Source organism: Martes martes (genome assembly GCF_963455335.1).
Source record: "Martes martes genome assembly, chromosome: 10".
Classification (NCBI taxonomy): domain Eukaryota; kingdom Metazoa; phylum Chordata; class Mammalia; order Carnivora; family Mustelidae; genus Martes; species Martes martes.
The window spans coordinates 36,405,383-36,426,775 of NC_137898.1; the positions used below are offsets into that span (position 1 = coordinate 36,405,383).

Sequence of the window (21,393 nt, forward strand, 5' to 3'; positions counted from 1 at the left end):
GATTGTTAGTTATGACATCCGAATATTTTATATCCTGGCTTATATTTGAATGTGGATTTGTCAGTCTTTTTTTTGGCATTTCTAATATGTTTTGCTTTCTATATTTTGAAGGTTTATGAAAAGATGTATAGAAATCATGTTACACTGACCTGGCAGACTGTTTATCAGTATGATGTATCTCTCTTTCCCACTCAAACAGATATAAAATTCTGGTTTGTCTAATACTAATATGGTGACATATGACTTTATCGTTACTATTTTCTTGATATATGTGCTCTTGTTCCTGAATTGACCTCTATTTGACAAAACTGAAACTTGATTGTTTGGCTTAATTTGCTTCTTGAAATCCGTGTTCATTTTTTATATATAATTCATATTAGAGATAGTTCTTTATTATAAATAATAAATAAACAATAATAAATAACAAATAAATAATAAATAATTAAATTAAATGAAATGAAAAAATAAAATAATTTGTTATTTGGACCATAAAACCAAACTGAAAAGAACATCAGTTTGGGTCAAATATTATATATTTTTTCTCACATAAAAAATGTGGTAGAATTAAAACTTTAATTTTTTTTGTGACTTTCAAAAATAAAATATTTGGCTAAAAATAAGTCAAGAAACATCAAGTTTAAAAGCTCCTTTAAATAAAAAAATGTGTTATCTCTACCAGGAAGTAAAACCTAATTTCTAATTTGAAGCACAAATTTGCACAGTCTAAAATTACACAGAATATAATGCCATAAATATTTATTATATATATATAGATTTATGTACATATGTATGTATGTATATATTTATTGTGTTTGTATGTATTCATATTGAATATTTATTATGTATGTATTTATAAATATTCACATAGTAAACATATATTTATGTCTATATACACATTATTTTAAACAAAATATTAATATTTTTGTTAATTTAAACTAGTATAGACCATTCATTTTTAATTAATAGTTATGAATCCATAGGCATTATGTCATGAGTTATAGATGGAAATATCAAATACCAAGTGCAAACTTTGGTTCTCCTGGTACTTAACACAAATAACTTCTATTTCCCATTATTACGATCCTCCAAATCACTTCCTTAGATTTGCTTCCATCCTCTGCATAAAATACTTTAAAGGCAAATGAATATAAAGAATCAGAGCTAGAAGAAAGCTTTCAGACAATCTAGTTTAAGTGCTTCATTATCCAGCAGAAGAAACTGTAGCTCAGAGGGTTTAAGAACAATGCAACAGATCCTTCCCACTTACTGAACACTTGTCATATGTCAGACAGCTAATCCTCAGCAATGGTGAAAAAGGAAATGCTATCATTCTCGTTTTCTCAACAACAAAATCTGAGACTCAAAAAACAAGAACAGAGGAAGAACCAAAGGAAGAGAAGCAGCGGAAGGAATGGGAGGAAGGAAACAGAATGGAGAGAGAACACTTGCTCACAGTCACAACATTTCCAAGGGATATGACCATTTATTTCCAGAGCCTGACCTAGGGCCCAGTTCTTCCCTCTACAAAACGTTCCTTTTATTATTACTTATACTTAAAAATGCATTATAAGGGAAGCAATAGTGGAGTGATACAGTTATTCCACCATAATTAAGTGGACTCTGCCACATCTGGGTTTAAATTCTACTTATTCAACTTAATTAACTTGATTTTCTAATTCATACAATAGGGATCCTATTGTCATAAAATTGGGAAGTCAATAAAATAAAATCAATGAGGAGTGTCCAGCACAGTGCCTGGGATCTGGTGAGTTTTCAAACAATAAAAGATCACTGCTCAAATAGCTCTGTAATCAAAATTTTGTTCCCCAAACTGAGACCAAAAATCAAGTTTGAGTATGGAGAAAAGACATTTTCAGACACATAAGGTCTCAAGAAATTTACTTTCCAGGCAGCGAAATAAGGAATTAAGCCAAGACAAAAGAAGACCGATGGATCCAAAGAGTGGTACCCAACTGAGAAATAAAGGTAAAAGGATTTCCCAGAAGACGGATAGATAGTTGCATAGATGCAACTGACCACAGTGAGGGTGGGCCCTCGAGAGTGGAGGAAACAGTGGGTTCAGGAAGGGGAACTCTAGGAAGAAAATAAAATGAGTAGCATACCTGATGGTTTTGTATGTATTTAAGAGATGATTCAGAGTTGAAGCAGAAAGTTTGAGATAAATTAAGAAAGTATGCAGAAAATTAAAGAAAAAAAGTGCTATTATTAGCTTCATGAAAATATAAAGATTGTATAAGAAAGGAAACAATCATAGCATATACCACACCTTACACATAAAAATAGTTATATAGAAACAATGATGTAAACACTAATTATTAGTTTGGCAAAAAATTCAAATCTGTTGAATATAACTACTTCGGAAGGAAGAGAGATAGTGTGTGTATAACAGGTGATAAATGGGGACGTGTACAGGGACAGAACACTGTAGGAACTATTAAGACCGAAGTTCTTGTCATTTATAAGGGAAAGGCAATAGCTTCCCAAACCTGAAAAATCCAAGAACGTCAGAGAAATATGTTATTTAGAAATAGGGCTGGAAATAACAAAAGAAATTCCTAAAATAAAAGAAAAAGTAGTCTCTCAGGAAATGGAAAATAAGAATAGGTAATGTGGCAGAGTACTGGTTTTAATTATAAATTTTTTAAAAAATATTTTATTTATTTATTTGAGAGAGAGAACGAGAGAGAGAGAGAGAGCACAAGTGGAAGGGGCGAAAGAGGGGGTGAAGATTTCAAGCAGACTCCAAGCTGAACATGGAGCCCGAAACGGGACTTGATCACACAACCCTGAGGTCATGACCTGAGCTGAAACTAAGAGTGGGATGCATAACTGACTGCGCCACTCAGGCAACCCTTAATTATAAATTTCTCAATACTATTTTGCCTTTTGAATCGCGTTTCTGTAGTATAATATTTTGATAAAAATAAAAATTTAGGGAAAACCCCAATGAACTGAAAAGTTAGAGGGAGAAAAGCACTCCCATGTAGGGAGAGTTCGGTTTGCTAATAATTCTAAGGAAGGAGATTTTGTAGCTACATACACTGCCTCTCTATAGTTAAGCCATTTGCTCCAACTTCCCATGCATGTCTTTCACTGTGTTCGACAATGTACATAACTGAAGTTGACATTAAAAATGCTAGAGTACATAAAAAACTACAGACTGATATGCCCATATGTTATTCTTTTACTAAGGAGCTAAGTAAAAACGAAGGACTTACCTAAGTTGGTGAGAAGGTAAGCAATTTTTTCATAAGCCTGTAATAAGAGAACAGTGAATGTTATTCTTTCCCTCTAGAAAAGGCTGCTACTGACACTATTCAAGGAAACATTTAAAGTGTATTCTATAAAGTGGCTACATTTTTAATTAAGCAGAGCATGTTTTAAAAGTTACTACGTGGTGCTTTCCATATATACAAAAACTAAATGTACATAATATAAACATGTTATAAATATGTGTAGATACACAGACACACTTGATTTCTGTAAGAGTAAGTCTTTCAGGGTAGCTGTCTTCATTTCCATTCTACAGGTCAAGGAAATGGGACTTTAAAAAACAAAACTTTTTGCAAAATAAGTCAGTCAACTAATCAGTGGCTGACATGGTGTTTGATCGCTAAATTTTATGTACTTTTTACTATGCTGAAAGGCTGAGTAAAAGTCTGAATTCTTTATTATTGAAAAAAAAATTTCCAAACTAAGAGGAACATAGTGTGATAGTCTGCATTCCGAAAGAACAACAGTGGTTTGGTGGTTATTTAAAACAAGACTGGTTAAGTCAAATCTGTCGAATCCGTAAGTCAGTCACAGGCAAGATAGTTTTATGGTGATTTAATTTTTAAAGATTTTATTTATTTACTTGACAGAGAGAAATACAGAGAGAGAGGGAACACAAGCAGGGGGAGAAGCAGGCTTCCCACTGAGCAGGGAGCCCAATGAGGGGCTCGATCCCAGGACCCTGGGATCATAACCTGAGCCGAAGGTAGATGTTTAATGACTGAGCCACCCAGGCGCCCCTATGGTGATATTTTTCACATTCTGTCCCCTTTTCCCCTCCCCCACTACTCAGTCCACCACTTATACAGACTTAAGGAAAGGAAACATTTTTCACAAAATTCCAGGTACAACTAGATGGGAAAACAAATTTGTTACAGACAGAAGGATAGTATGTGTTTGTGGGTATATGTGCGTGCATGTAAATATAACTAACCCCACAATTCAAAAAATTATTCTTTATATTGTAAATTCCAGTAACTCTGCCTGTTGACATGCAAAATTAAAAGGTAGGTGTCTGGACACTATAAAAGTTGTTCATCTTCTTTCAATAGAACTATTGTGATTATTCATCTTAGCCATGATTTAACCCTACCTCTTCCTCTAAAGAGTTATCTTGAGACAGAAAGGTTATGTTGAGGCTAAATATCTCATTCTACCTCTTGTGCAGTTCTGTTGTTGCTATTGTTTTTATTTTTAACTATATGCACAAACTGCCATTTTCAAATTTTAGAACAAGATTACTTTGAATTCATGAGCACCAAAATTGTCTTGACTGTAACATGTTCTTTTCCATGCCCTATTTATTAAGTAAGATGATTACAGAAGGGTGTCCAAGGAGTATAATAGGGTAGATTTAAAAAATCAACAAATAGTACTTGAGTAGTACTATAATTCCAGCACCAAACTGAGTGCCCTTATGGAGAATGAAAAAAAAGTTTTACTTAAATAACTGCCATTTCAAGTATTTGGCTGGTAGTAAGCTGTGCTTTATATATACTATTATTTAATTTAGTCCTTACAACAATTTTATCACATAGGTATAATGATCCCTATTTTACAGAACAGGAAATCCTTGCTTAGAACATCAGGTACCTTGCCTAAGTTAATGCTACTAAATGCATAGCAAAGTCAGGATTTGCTATGTGGCTCTCTTGTACCATTTATGCTATGCTTTGTCACAGAAACCATTTAAGATTTCTGTCTTAATCCTTAGCACATAGAACCTGTCTGCAAGTCTGGGACGGAAATATCTACAGCTGATGCCCCAATGGATTACAATATCCTTTGGAAGAAATGTTCTAAATCACACACACCCAAAATGCTGTATCACCCCTGGAAATACCACTCTTGGGAAACATTCTGGGGGACTTAAGAATCTGCATCATCTAAGGCCCAGAAGCTAGCTAACTGGCACCACCATGATGAGCTGCAAAGTCAACCCATGGAGATTGACTTGTTAACTCCGAAACCACAGAATGCAGCAGGAAACCATAATTTAGATATATCCACTGTATGATGTATGACAGAAATCATGGGCTGTGTGTGTGTAAAAGGGGGGAAACAGACATGCATTGTGGGAGGAGGATATGTAAGGAGGGGTTCAGGTACAGTTGTGGTCACTACACTATGTACGTACATTATATATATAGATCTCATGTTGGGGAACCTATACTTTTAAACATTACTCACTAGTGCATTCCGTAAGCTGAAATTCTTAGTCATATATATTAATTATATAAAAATATTTATTTGGACTTTCAAAAGGGCCACATAGAGAGAGAACAGATAGTTTCTCCTTTAACTGAACTTAAATCCCAGGGCTTGGAGACAAATGACAAACAATTATGTAACTAGTCAGGAAAGGGAAAATATAGCAGGCTGTGTGCCTAGAGAAGAGTGGTGGGCACGAGTATTTATTTTATAGTGTGATCAGAAAAGCCTCTTTGAGAGGGTAGCATTTAAGCATAGAGCACATGCATGAAGTGGGGGAGAGAGGCAGGAAGAGATCTGAGCCAAGCACCTTGGAAATGCAGAAACAGTAAGTCAAATGCCATGAGACTAGTTGGGCTTGGTGTGTTTCATGAAGGGCAAGGCAGTTGGAGGAGGGTCAGGAGTGGAGGCAGTAAAAGAGCAAGACAGTTACGAGACGAGTGAGAGAAATCTCAGAGGGGAGCAGGTTTTCAGAGCCTGGTAGTCCATGGTAAGGTCATTAGAATTCATTCTGAGCTAAGGAGTCATCATCTTCCCACTATTGCTTGGTTTTAGGGTGCTACACAGAAATCCACTGGGGAAAAATGAGAATGACAAAGGCAGTGAAAGGGCAAGGTTGTTGTGAAGGCGCATGCTCGATTTAGTGCTCATCATCTCTGAGTCAGAGCCTTACAGTCTAACTTGTGCTGTAAAAAGGAGCTCAAAACAGAACTTTGCAGAATCAAAGACAGACTGTTCTTTCCTGGTAATCTACTTTTCAGAATTTCTAGAAACCATGGATATAAACATGAACAAACCAAACAAATCCTTTTCTAGAAAGCGAGTCCTCTTATTAAATGAGTCATTTGGCATTACCTCTTTTCCATGTTAAGATGTGTTGTCAAACCCTTTGATCACCCTATTCCACGATGACCTATTTGCATTGGAATGGGTAACCCGGTATTAAGGAAGTTAGGTACATTTGAGGTCTTCAGTGGTTAGGCCCATGAAAGAAACATAGGAATGTATGTTCTTGAATCTAGAGATGGAAATAAATCACTAAAGTGAAAGAGTTCAGAACCAGCATGGAATACTTTAGGTAAATGTAGTTAGAGCTGAGCTTTCTTTTCTTCTTCTTTTCTTGTTTTTTTGTTTGTTTTTTGTTTTGTTTTGTTTTTGGTCATAGTGTACAGATGGTACATGGATTTTAAAATGAGAAGAAAAATACCAAAAAGAGTTCATTCTTTATTTAAAAATTCATTTTAGTCGTAGGACAGAGGAAGAGGGAGAGAATTTTCAAGCAAACTCCCAGCTAAGCATAGAGTCCAGTGCTAGCTCAAGCTCACGGCCCATGAGATCAAGACCTGAGCTGAAACCAAGAGTCAGACGCTTAATGGACTGAGCCAACCAGGTGTCGCACGAGTTCATTCTTTTGTTGACTATGTTGACGTGGTTTAATTGGCTTAATTACAGATATTTCAAACTACAAGAGTCCTTCTGTGATGTTTCAGTTTTTTCTTTAAAATTACACAGTAATCATGAAACCAGACAGCTATCAAGCTGCTGTAACCTATTTGTTAATTAATTAATGTTTGACTGTCAAGCAACAAGAATATACATTTTGGAATAATCGTATATTTTTAAATTTTATTAAAATCTTCTTGGAGGGGCACCTAAATGGCTCAGTGAGTTAAGCCTCTGCCTTCACCTCAGGTCATGCTCTCAGGGTCTTGGGATTGAGCCCTGCATCGGGCTCTCTGCTCAGCAGGGAGCCTGTTCCCCCACCATGACCCCGCCTGCTGCTCTGCCTACTTGTGATCTCTCTCTCTCTCTCTGTTAAATAAATAAAAAAAATCTAAAAAATCTTCTTGGAAATATCTGACATTAACCATGCTGTTTATGGCACCTTTAAGTAGTATAATAGCATTTTCACGGGCAGCAACATTAAGGAAAAAAAGGATGGGATTAGTGAAGAGTAATTCCTGGTTTCAAATTCTGGCTTTTCAAATTCTATAGATTTTTAGTTATATGTCTGATAAGAGGTGTTAAAAATTAAACTGAGGTTTTACTCTTGTTAAATTACTTGCAATTTATCTTGGAAAATGTAGTTTCTGATCTTGGCTGTGTATTAAAATTACCTCACATCTCTTAAATCAGTGATTTCCTAGTGCTATGTTAGGGGCTGACAGGATCAGAATCACTGGAAGAATATTTTTGAATGTTTTGTTTTATATACAGATTTCCCAGCTCCACAAAGGAAATTCAGAATGGGACTCAGGGCTCTCTGGTTTTCCAAGTATTCCAGGTGATTTGAAGCATAGCAAGGGCAGGAAACAATCTAAGTTATTTCATGATCTATAAGATGGACTTATAATCAGATTTTCATTATTTTTACCCTTATTTTTATCCCACACTGAACATTTATTTAGGGACGCCATGATCCATTTGTTTCGAAAGCTTAGAGGATGCATGTTCTTTATTAGCTTGAAAATCACAAGTGCTGCAAATGTGAAAGACACTGAAAATAGAATTCCAGCTACAAAAATAATTTTGAGCAATTAATGTTCAAGATGCTAGGAAATTTGGGGAATGAAATACTTAAAATTTATTTGAAGAATATATTCTAAATGAATTTTAGGCCTAGGCAAAGACCTGGGAACATAAAAGTGAGGAGGCCCCACTGTCAGGGGCTTACACCCTGAAAGCGGGAGACAAGGCATGCCTAAACAGTAAACAGAAGAGCATTCACAAGAAGGAGTGTTTAATTCCATTAGGGTGGTCTGATAAGGAGGGAGACTAGGCATGTGCAAGCACCTTGTGAGAAGAATAAACACAAAGAGGAGATTATTCAATGCTACATATGGGATTGAGAAAAAACTTCATGGAGCAAGTGATCCTTTACTGGAATTTCCGAAGATAAAGAAACAGCCTCCAAGGAGATAAAAGGAAAGAAGGCAAATAGAGGGAGCACTGTGAACGGAGACAGAGCCATGAAAAAGCAGAATGCTGGGGTAGGCTGGAGTGCAGAGTGTGAGAGGGAGGGAGGGAATCCAGCTTCAAACAAGACAAGAAGGGAAAACTGGCTTTATTTATTTATTTATTTATTTTTATTTTTTTTTTTTTTAAAGAGTTTATTTATTTATTTGACAGACAGAGATCACAAGTAGGCAGAGAGGCAGGCAGAGAGAGAGGAGGAAGCAGGCTTCCTGCTGAGCAGAGAGCCTGATGCGGGGCTCAATCCCAGGACACTGAGATCATGACCTGAGCCGAAGGCAGAGGCTTTAACCCACTGAGCCACCCAGGCACCCCGGAAAACTGGCTTTAAATAACGGGAGGCCTCCATGCCTTGTTAATGAATTTAGAATTTATACCAGAGGCAATGGGAACCCTCTAAGCACTTTCAAGTACAAAATAAAATGATCAAATCTGTGAATTAGAAAGGTCCTTCTTTTTTTTTTTTTGAAGATTTATTTATTTATTAGAGAGAGAGAGAGAGAGCATGAGTGGGAGGGGCAAGGGGAGAGGGAGAGACTCTCAAGCAGACTCCCCCCGAGTGTGGGGTTCCACTAGAGGCTTGATCTCAGGACCCTGAAATCATGACCTGAGCCTAAATCAAGAGTTGGATGCTTAATCCACCAAGCCACCTAGGTGCCCCAGAGAGATCCTTCTAAGAGCAGTGTACAAGGAAGGTGAGAAGAGTTGAAAAAGACAGGAAGACTCACCAGTTAGAAGGTTACTGAAATGGTCCAAGCTAGAAATGACAAGTAGCTGAACTAAGGAAGGAGAAGTGAGAATGATGAGTAGGGAATAGCTAAGAGAGATGTTACAGAAGCAAAATTCACAATAATCACTGATGTGATGAAAGAGACAAAAGAAATGAATGAATGACTTTAAATTTCTGGCGATGTACTTTGAATATTTAAAGTTACTGATGAAAAAAAAAAGTGTTTGACTAATTGAAACTATTTTGCCATGCCTATATGGATTACAGCTGAAAAGCATATTAGATTAATAGACTATTTTGACTGAGGCCAAACCCTCATTTGGAGAATATGGTAGCACAGGGATCATAAAGTCTAGCTATTAAGAAACAAAAAGCACATTTTTATGTGCTGCATATTTAGTGTTGGTCTGAAAATAACAAGAGGTAGCATTTGGTATTCCAGGTCAATTATTTTGGTGGTATAATTTTTTTTAAAGAGTTAGCATTTCGATATTAATGGTTTTAATCTATGTTTATCTGACTATGACCTTAAATTAATCCTGTGGGTTCAGGTAAATCAGATGGGCTGTTTGATAATCTGTGACATGTGTTAACATCCTGGGTAGGGAGGGAATACATAAATTCAGAAGGGCATTAAGGTTTTACACTGATAAAATCTGAGGAATAGAACATTGTTTTCACATTTGTTGAGGTGGCTGTGTAGTTCACTTCCTTTACACTAAAATCCATTTAAAAATCTTTTCCTAAATTAGTTGCAAGAGCAAAATCTCTAAAACTTTATGTCAAAATTCCCAACAAGTAGAAATAAATATTTAGAGAAAAGATAATCAGTCTTATGTTCTATATGGAACAATGGATGAATTATAGGACTAAGCAGTTATATGGGCTCTTGTATTGAATTAACTAGAGCTAGTGGGATTTTGAGGACCTCAAAAGATTGTTCTTATGACAAAATTAATACTATCCTCATCTGCCTCCAGAGGTCTTATTTTTACAATTAGGAGATTCATTCCATCTAGTTCAGCCTTTGTTATCTGTAAAAAGCAGTAATTTGGAAGAAGGAATATATTGAGCCTCTAATTATACAGACTTCGTGAGAGGAAGCTTGAGAGAGAAGACTGCATGAATATGGGTTCACTGTGATTTTAGGAAAGGGATTGTAACTGAACGCAGGGGTTGGCAATGAGGCAGAGTGAATTTAAGGGACTGGTGATTAAGAAACAACTGGAATAATATGAAATTGGAGTCTGGTCCACCAAGGGAGACTTCAGCCAAATTTCAATTTTTTGAATTATCAGTGAAAATAAAAAGAAACTTTTGATAAGGAAAATGTATGAAGGTGAAAGCTCCTATTTTATTCAAATGCAGGTTCTGATCATGACAAATTCTTCAGCTTAAGTGAAAAAAAGATACCTATTTCCCTGGGTAGGAACCAAGGATTGACTCCTGGAGCTGGAGGTTCTGTTCCCAGAGTTGTCATGCTTGCCTTCCCAAGAAAAAGTTAATTGAAATACATTTGGCTTCCTCATTTCCCCTATGAAATACTTTCCATCTTCAAAAATATTAGGTCAGTTCCTAAACCACTTAAGATGTTTTTGAAGATCAGAATGTCTTTGGAACAAATTGTCAAACCCAGGAACACAGGGTACTCTTTTGAAGACACTAATAATTGATGGTGAGGGGAATAAATAGACATGAAACCATTAACATTGATTACCTCCAGTGGGTACAATTAGTTTATGATAGGAAGGGACTTGAGTGGCATTTTGGGTAGAAAATAGCGACTTTTCTTAATATTTTTAATGTCTTCATACTGTCAGTACTTTATATAATAAAAATGTATTGATTTTATAATGCAAAACTGAAAAAGATAACAATAGTAAATTTCAGAAAGAAAAAATACATTTAAAAAAACAAGTAAGACTACTGAAAATTAGCACAGTGGTATAATTTTCACATGAATTAATTAAATATTTTAAATCTTCTTATATTTTAGACATAAATTTTATCAAAAGACATAATACAATGCCTTAGATGTGATTCTTTTTCTACAGACAACTCTGAGTATTTAAAAATTTTTGAATGGGCAATAGGTAACAATTAAAAAAAAAGAGTGAAAAAATTATAAATAAATTCAGAAAGACCAAAGAAAAGATCATTGGCATTTCTATAACTTGGACTGAAGGTTAATAAATAAACTCTATGATTTAAAGATGAACAGAAAGGGAAAAAATAAACAAAATGTTGGTATTTTGCAAGAAAGAGAATAGGAGGGTATAGAGACTTTAAAAGAGAAATACAATTTTAAAATATTAAAGAGAACCGAATAGAAAAAGGTTAATATTTATTGGGCACCATTTATTTGCTAGAGGATCTCATTTAATCTTTCAACACTCCTATGCATTAGTTTTATCACCCTCACATGAAAGATCAAAAAATCAAAACTGAAGGATGTTATAGGGTCTGGCCAGGATCCCACAGATCAAGTGCAAATCTTTGTTTGCCTGTGTCCAATGTCTACTGCTTTTTATCAGGACACCAAATCAAGCAACAGGCACCACAAAGTGATGAGGCCTGAGCAGTATTTTTTTTCCCCTCATTTTACTCAGAGCCTTTTGTGCTTCAACTATGATGCATTCATTCTTCATTGTGTCCTCTGTCCCCACTAGACTATAAGATCCTAGATAGCAGGACTATGACCAGTCATTTTTATGTCAACCTGCCTACTACAGATAAGAAATGGAGTCAATTTAAGATCAGACTGGTTGATTGCTAGTGTTACCTAGAAATAAACACATCAAGTATTTAGGCTCCTTTCCTCAGAAAATGAAGCCAACCCCAATAACCTCTGTTTACTGAAAAATTGTCAAAAACAATATGGAGGGCACGTATTGCATGGAGTGCTGGGTGTGGTGCATAAGCAATGAATCTTGGAACATTGAAAAAAAATTAAATTAAAAAAATTGATTTTGTTAGAAACAATATCTTTCACTATTTACCATAAGAGTATAACCATAAATATAAAAACCTACAATATCTATTCTATGAATGGCTCCCCCATCAATGTGGTGTGTGTAAAATGTGGTATGTGTAATACACCACAACGTCAATCATGTGCAAGCTATAGTACCTTTCACACACGACCAGCCATGCTGCTCTATTCTGTATTGTATTTTTTCAATGTTTATCATTTACTTTAATCTATGAGTCAAGGACATAAATTCAACATATTGTGTGGTTTATTTGGAGATACTGTAAACAGTAATTTCCTTCCACAAAGCAAAAAGGAATCTGAAGAAAGCAGATTCCAGTAGGAGATATTAACTGTCATCCTTGCATCAAAACTTATTTATCACAGTGACTTTTCACTTTTCTGATTATTTTAGATGGTCCTAGACCTCTCCAGGCTAAACATGTAACATCAGTGTTCACCCACATATAGACTCAATGCACATTACTTGTACATAATATAAACATCATTATTTGTCTATTGCTCATCTATCTTCAGACATTATCTCATGATGTAAATATGCCTGCACTAACAGTTAGTATATGTCTCGTCTGGGGAAAGTTATTTAAGCTCTCCAGATTCATTTCCTTATTTACAAAATAGAGAGCATATTGGCCTTGTGGCATTGTTGGAAGAATTAAAGTAAAGAGATTATTACCCTAAATGTGCCAATCAATGCCTCCTGTCTTCAGAGAATAGGACCCTACCCATAGACCTTGCTGAAGATATGGGCCAAGGTAGATACAATAATGCCCTCTCAGCCATAGAGTTCGCAAGTCAATCAGTGTAGGTGATGTTGAACCAATCAGATGTTGGCTCTGAAAAATTAGTACATTGAAATACTGGATTATCTCAGTTAAATAGGCTATAGAAACCAACATGGTCACATAGTTAGAACCAAAGGAGATAACAAAATCTTTGCAATACCACAGCATGAAAGAAGACAGGTCATGGTTAATCAAAGATAGACATTTCCTAATAGAACAGAGCATATATGCAAACGGAAAATACTGAGGAAGGAAGGAAAGGAGGGAGGAAGGAGAAAATTGTTTAGACCCAGAGAAAGAAACACAGAGTAGCTGTCTATTTTCTATTTCAAGTGAGGCCTTGGAAGTAACAAGCCTTCAATTTCAAACAGATTTTCCTATACACTGGTAACAGATTCTCCACTGAGGTTCAGTTTTTTGAACCAAAAGATGCTTTATTTGAATGAAAAGAGCATAGCACTTTTTCCAGCACACACTAGATACTCAATGAATGGAAATGTTTGCTCATCAAGATTATAAACTCAAAGGACAAGGAAGACAATACAGCTGTTATTGATTTTAATTAAAAAAAAAAAACCATCATCCAAACCACATAGATTAATTTTTTTCTGCTAAACTGAGTTGCCATTGATGGAAACGTGGGTTGGACTCATTTTGGCTTCCTGTAAAATACAATCCAAGCATGAAGGAAACATAGACCTCTCCCCTACCCATGCCTTTTAACCTTTTGAAAACTGTAAACACTTACAAGATTCAGGGCCATAATGATTACAAAATTGATACAGACAGCAGCAGCCGATGTTGCAAACTGCCAGTGTTGTTTGATGAAATTCCACTTGAATGATGCAAACTGTTCCATGACAACCAGGCGATACACCACAACAGCAAACACTGCGGTGATCACCAAAGAAATCTACAATATGGGAGACGGGAGAAGACATCCGTATTTTGCATAATTGACAAAGCAAAAGCAATACCACAGACCAAGATACTGCCCCTGCCCCCCCGCCCAAAGAGCGAAAGGAATTTGCTTTTCCAAGAAAGGATACATAAATTCAATTTTTTCCTTTAAGTTTTTTTTTCCTTCAGTTACATTAGAGTCAAAATACATGTTGTAAGATACTGTTCAAATTTCCACTTTCAAGTGAAATGCTTAGTTTTAATTAATCAGGACAACTCATATAATTTCCATTTTATTTTAGATGGTCTTTGTTTCTTTCAAAGAGTGTTTTATTTAAAGATATGCCCAAACTCTCTTTGTAATCACTCCTTGACTTGCTGTGATTTTAATTTTGTTTAATGGTATGTATTAAACGTACTGAGCTGGATATGGTTTGACCCCGAGGGTCACAAAATGGTTGGTATCTTAGAATTTCCTTCTAAATGTGGGATCCCACAACATTCTGATATTGATGGTTGTACTTTACCATGAAGAATATTCCTGAGATAGAGACAAGAAGACGAGTGATTTTGTCTGAGGAAGGCTGATGTGGCTCAGGTTTTCCACTGATGGGATTCACTCTCTCCATCTTGTAATACTTGGCTTCAAACTGGGGACGAAGTGTTTCCTATAAGAGAAACTAAAGTTACCCCCTATCAAAGTCATAAATTAAAAAAATACATATATCCAGTAGCTGGAACAAAATTCCTGCATTTTGACCTACTTTTATAGTAAGTCTTGGAAAATAAGTAACTTTTAAAAAATAGAATGCAAATTATTTTTGAAATAAACCCTAAACTATAGTTTATTAACACAATTTTCCACTAATGTAATTTTAGGAAACATTGTGAAAGTTCTTTGAAAAAAATGACATTACCTCATCAATGATCTTTCTTAACTTCATGAAATAAGAAATCTTCAGAGTAAAAAACATCAAAGGAAAACCTAGTGGTGTTTAGTTCCTTTCAGCTTGGATGTTAAGGACAGTGAATAATTTCTTGCACCATATGTTATTCCAGTTTCCCTATCTCCTGGTTTCCTAACATCTTACCTCCTCTTCTTCCCATTCAATAAGGTCCCAAGTATAGGTCAGTGTACTTCTTCTCCTTTTCCAAAACTCCAAGAAGACTGTAGCTATAGATAATAATAATAATAATATCATCATCATCATCATCATCATTATTCATTGCCCAACCACATCACATTCTTTCATCATTACTTTTATTTCTGGGATTAATGCATTTCTGCCATATTATTAAATTATAAAAATAAATTAAATTTGTATTAAATTTATACAATTGGACTTTTGTTCTTCCCTCATCCTATCTTCCCTGTCTCTGACTACTGCTATCTGCATGAACCCTAGAGAGTAATTTTTTTCAGTGGATTAAATAAGCATAGGTCTTTGCTAGCCTGGCCCATCAAAGTGATGTTATAATAGAAGGTCAATATTAGTGAGCTAAATACACATCATCCCTTTTGTTTTGTATATGCTACTTCAGAATCACATAAAAGACCTTAAAAAAAAAAAAAAAAGGCTTCTCCAGCCAGGAATGAAAATAAAGACCAGATGCTACTCCTCCAGGATCCAGAGAGCAATGGGGTGGGAGAGAGAGAGGAAAAGCACAAGGTTACCATGGTGGAAGGAGAAGAAGAGAAAAAGACCAGAGGAGACACTCTTGGATGAATATTCTAGATGAATTTAGCATAGACTAGAGGACTCAGTGGAAAAAGTAAAGAAATGGCTGAATCATTAACTGGATTTTCTGTGTAAACAGCTGAGAGAAAGATTGCTTTATTTCTAGTAAGTGGGTTTCACCTTACAGCATTCAAGACTTTGCAAACATCATTAAGACCTCATAGGTGCATTCTTAAAAACTGTGATATCATTCATCCATGTAACCATCCATCCATCCATCCATCCATTTGCTGTTCTCTTATTTTGGGCAACGCACTCCAACCTCCCGGATCTCCTAATTTAGTAGACAGACACAGTCATCTAAATAAAGTTAACTTACATTGTAGTGTGAGTTATAATGAAGACAGAATTACAGTGCAAACATAGAAACACATGCTTTTGGAAAAACACCACCATCACAAGCAATATAGTGTAAAGGAGTGAGGTGTTCTTCCCAGTTTGTGTTTATTCTCTAGCCTTCCAAGAAAAAGAATGCCAGGGGAAGAGGATTCTGAGGTTGTGGGTTTTTTTTTTTCTTTATAATTAGAAATCAGCCCTGATATTGGTTAGAAAATACAATGTTCATAATCACATTATCTTACATTTTTGTCACACTTCAAAATGTACAAGTGCTATCTTACACATGATTTAATTTTGTTACTTTCATAACACAAGTAAATACATCAGGTATTACTATCATCAGATTTTTGAAACAAAGGTATAAAATTACTGTGTCCAAGATCATATAGTCAATAAATGGCAGAGTCAGGACTGAAACTCTTGCTAGTTATTGTCCATACAGTCTTCATATTTTTAAAATTATTTTTTCTTCAGGCCTACTCTACATGCTATCTACTGATTTTATATAAGGTTTAAAGAGAGTAGATAAGGCTAAAAGAAGCAAAATAGCCAAAGCTCCACTGAAAGGAAGACAAATGAGGTTTTGCAAATACTGGATCTGCTATAAAAATAGTTTGCCATAATCATTGTTACCAACAGGGAGATCTAGAACTTAAAAAATAAGTGGGATATAGAGGAAGTATGTGGGAGAGACACAGAGAAATAATTTATTATGAAAGGAAAACTGAAGAAAAAAAAGCATTGTGTTATATAAGCAACTATAACATGCAGTAATTATAAGCCTGGGACTTAAAGTCTTTCATTCAGTACATGACACAGAATATGCAATAAAATTCTAATTATCACTGATCTCAGTCAAGGTTTAAAGTCGAAATGTGTCACATAGTCATTTCTTAATTTATCTTTCCGGCATAAACTTTGTCTAGAAGCGGCTCCTAGAAAATCTAAGAAATAAAGGTAATCTTGCTTGTGTGAGCCTGAAAACTAGCTTTGGTATAATTTTAACTTCCACAAATGTTTTTACTTTGAATATCAAAAATAAACTACGCTTTGTGTTAAAAATCCATTCTCAGTTTAAGATATATTTACTTCATTCACAGATCATTTAAACTCTCATGTGAATCAATATTCTCTAAGGAAGTTTTTTTTTTTTTTTTTTTTTTAAAGATTTTTCAAATTTATTCATGGACAGAGAGAGAGATCACAAGTAGGCAGAGAAGCAGTCAGAGAGAGAGAGAAGGGGTGGGGGGAAGCAGGCTCCCCGCTGAGCAGAGAGCCCGACGTGGGACTCGACCCCAGGACCCTGAGATCATGACCTGAGCTGAAGGCAGAGGCTTAACCCACCGAGCCACCCAGGCGTCCCTCTAAGGAAGTTTTAATTAGAAAGAGGGGATGTAGAGTAATTTATTAGTATGCTGGGGTGCCTGGGTGTCTTAGTTAGGTGACTGACTCTTGATCTCAGCTCAGGTCATGATCTCAGGGTTGTGAGATAGAGCCCTGTGTTGGGTTTTGTGCTGAGCATGGAGCCTGCTTGGAATTCTCTGTTTCCTTCTCCCTCTGCCCCTATCCACCACTCTTCCCCTCTAAAAAGAAAAAAAAAATAATAATAATTTATCAGTATGCCAAACACCAAAGAAGGTTGGAAAGTACCACTTAACTAAACCCTAGTAAATTTAATAAAAACAAAATTAATAATAAAAGTAGTTAACTTTGAAACTGAGAATAGTCGTTGCTTCTGGGCTGTGATGACTGGCAGGTGGAATGAGGAAACCAATAGAGATAATGAAAATATTCCATATTTTAACAGGAGAGGTGACTATACAAATTTATGTCATTTTCTTTTTTTTCCCAAAGATTTAATTTATTTATTTGAGAGAGCGAGCAAACAGAGGGAGCAGCAGGCAGAGGGAGAGGGAGAAGCAGACTCCTCACTGAGCAAGGAGCCAGATGCAAAACTCTATCAGGACCTTGAGATCATGACCTGAGCTGAAGGCAGACATTGAACCGAGTAAGCCACCCAAGCGTCCCTTTCATTTTCAAAGGTGATCAAAAGACACCTAGAATCTGTAGATTTCACCATATGTAAATTATTCCTCAAAGACCAGATTTTAGAAAGTAAGTAATTTTTAAAATACCAAGTGATTGACAATATCAGTGGGCTTGATCATTACGACAAGCCAGTCGTTTCCCCCAGGTTTATAGCAGGAGGCTCCGAGCTTGCAGTGAGGGCCTGAAAAGGAAGTGGGAGGCTGGGAAGACCATATCTCACTACACCGCCAGTTTCCGGGGAGATGCAAACCCAAAGTATGAACTCGGACGATTAGACCAGACTTTGACGTGTCGGCTCAGCATTAAGGAGGCTTGCACAGTACCCTGACACAAATATATCAAGTAGCTCTGGAAAGAAGAAAGCGTTTGACATATGCCAAGACCTGAGAAAAAGGGCAAAGCAGAAACACCCAGTGGAAGTGGCCTCAGGGTCATCTCAGGTAGCTAGATACACGTGTGGCCCACTATAAATACAGTAAGAAAGGCTGAGCCATACCTCTAGACTACTAAGTGCTCTGTCCATTTAAACACATTCAGATTCCAATAAAACATAATCAAATAAACCACCACACTGCCCTGAGTCATCAGCAAGATTTGTCCCACTGGCTCATATTTTGCCCCCTAGACTAAAGAGTAGGCTCCAAATGACAGAAATGTGAGCTGGAGAGGCTAAATGCTTAAATGTCTCAGTTTGATGATTTTGTTCTTCCAGAAGCATTCTCTGAACCTGACCCCTTTCCCGATAGAAAAGGATGAGGAAAGGGGTTGAGCTGGCATCCAGTTCAGGACTGAAGAATGGCAATAGGAATTTCAAGAAGAAACAGGCATCTTTGAAGGACTCCATGAATCAGTGACTTTAAAAAAAAGTATATTATAAGCTGTGAAAGTCAATTTATTGTAATTGGTGGTGAAACGTTTGGCATGAACTATGTGGAAGGACTTAGAAACAATCACTCAGAATGAGCAGGGTGACAGAGACCATGAGATGATAAAGAGGACAGGGAGCATACTGAATTGCCTTAATGAAAAGTGAAAATGCCTTAAAAATGAACATATATAAAGCCATTCCACTTAGAAGGATGTGCAACTATAAATATAGATGTACATGAATTTATAGAAATTTATAGTACATATTGTATATACAGTATAGGTGTTTATATATTGTGTATATACGGTAAGTAACTGGATGAATCTGATATATGATTGTTATATATACATAATGCCCAAAAGAATATTCACCAAAGTGTTACCACTAATTGTTTGTGGAAATGGATTCTGGAGCACTTTTACTTCCTACAGAGTATAAGAAGGAGAAAAACGCTTCCTGTGTACAGTTTATCAACTCTTCCCCTTGGTCCTGTGAAACTGGGTTGGGGTAGGGGTAGGAGGAGAGGCTGCCATTGGGAGAAGGGCATTTTGTGATCAGGGGAAAGCCAGCTTTCACATGAGTCATGGAGGTAGGAGGAATATTACGGAAAAGCTGAAGGTGATACCCCATACTTCTGTTCCTTAGCAACCATACATTGTATTTATTTTTTTACTCCTGCCTCTCTGACTACAATGACATACTTTTCTCTACTTTAAACTTCAAAGATACATGTGCTGCTCTTGAACTTCTGTTTATTTCCTCATGCTCATTTCCAATGGCTTTTCCTTGTGATCCAAAGTCAATGGCACAGAGTGACAGAATCATAAAGTTATGCATCTCAAACAGGTTAGATTCTTCTTCTTCTTCTCCTCCTCTTCCTTATGCCTCCTTCTCCTCCTTCTTCTTCTTCTTCAAGTAGGCTCCATGCCCAGTGTGGAGCCCAATGGCAGACTTGAACTCATGACCCTGACATTGCAGCTTGAGCTGAGATCAAGAGTCAGACACCTAACAGACTGAGACACACAGGTGTCCCTCAAAGAGGTTAGATTCTATACATAGTTTTTCCCAAGTTATTTACTTCAAATTTATAGAAATAAAGGCCCAGAGTGGTTGGCAAATAACACTGGCCTTGTCTAGAAATCTGTCAAAGCATCTACAGTGCTTTACTACAATTTTTCTTACATCTGCTTTTTCCTACACTTGAAGTTAAGTTTCTAGAGTGCCTTTTTCCCTTAGCATTTGCAATGCTTGGCTCACTGACATGTTCAATAACTATTATATTGAGCTGAATTATTGAGTGGAATCGAGTGATTTTGACTCTAACTCTTGGTCACGTGCTCTTTCCATTATTCCAGAGGTTTTCAAATTATGCACCACGAAGATAGTGGAAAGACAGTCCCTCACCAGAGAAGTCCATTCTATAATTGTTTTATAATTTGAGAATTCAAGTTCAATTTCACGTGGAAAAATTGTCACTACTTAAAAAGTTTAAAAAATGACTTCACTGTACTTTCAGCAGGTGGGGGCTCTTGAAGACGGAGCTGGGGAAATAGGTCAGTTCCGAACACAAATGAAGTTAAATACGTCGGAATATGGACAACACAAAGAATTCCAAGTATTGTTTTCATCAGAAGAGATAAAGATTGAAAACCTTCTCAAAAGAAGACCTGGCTGAAACAAAAGTTTATCAGAGCAATACTTCTGAGACTGCCAATGTAGATAACACCCGAGTACCACTAAAGACTTTCTTCCATTCCCCAGATTTATTTTCAGCAACATCCTCGAGCATGATGTGCCTTTCCCACACAGTATTGCAACATCACTATACATGAGGTAGAAATAGAAACCTCACAAAACAGGTTCTACAATTAGCAGGAGGGCCACGAATATGGAACACTTAACATTTCCATGCCTAGCGAAAGCTATCTCCTTTCTTTCTTTCTTTTTCTGGTTAGTACCTTACAAAAATTTAATTAACGGAGTTCCTTCTGTCAGTATAAAGCAGGCTAATCAATATAAAAGGCTTAAATATGTGTGAAGAGACAGAGTCTTAATATTTGGGCTGAACGGTAGGAGACCCAAACACATGTGTAACTGGTTTTTCAAGACTCGCTTGTCTTGTGAAATTTCCTCTTAGTCCAAGCACATGTAGTCTCTCTCTGACTTCCAATTTCCTCCCCTCCTTCTTCCCTGCTAACAATATTAAGTAAAAAAAGGAAACAACAAATAACTAGGTTCTAAGAACATGGGAAGGCTAACATTTGGACCCTTAGTACTGAAATTCTTCACCGATTCCTAAAATCAGACTTGATTATTTTTCCCCTCAGAAAATTCATCTAGAAATAAGAAGCGACATAGAAACAGCTTGATATTATATTAAAATCCAGTGAGAATTCTCACGACAATCTCAACCAGAGCAGACTCTTTGGTATTAACTGTCCCTCTAAAGCTAACTCGTCTGTATCAGAGTCCATGCAAATAAAAACTTGTCAGCTTTTGCCATATATTTTTAT

General features: G+C 36.3%; 1 protein-coding gene across 2 annotated transcripts in view; it reads right to left on the reverse strand.

Moving 5' to 3' along the window:
• ANO3 (anoctamin 3) overlaps positions 1 to 21,393 on the reverse strand; it is a gene marked incomplete at its 5' end in the record, with an annotated part of 271,220 nt that overhangs the window by 28,196 nt on the left and 221,631 nt on the right. For both annotated transcript variants that reach the window (XM_080815458.1, XM_080815459.1), the window contains 4 exons: positions 3,240 to 3,276; positions 13,734 to 13,898; positions 14,413 to 14,553; positions 14,977 to 15,059. In XM_080815458.1, coding sequence (XP_080671584.1) covers positions 3,240 to 3,276; positions 13,734 to 13,898; positions 14,413 to 14,553; positions 14,977 to 15,059 — 426 coding nt within the window. The remainder of the gene's footprint in view (positions 1 to 3,239; positions 3,277 to 13,733; positions 13,899 to 14,412; positions 14,554 to 14,976; positions 15,060 to 21,393) is intronic.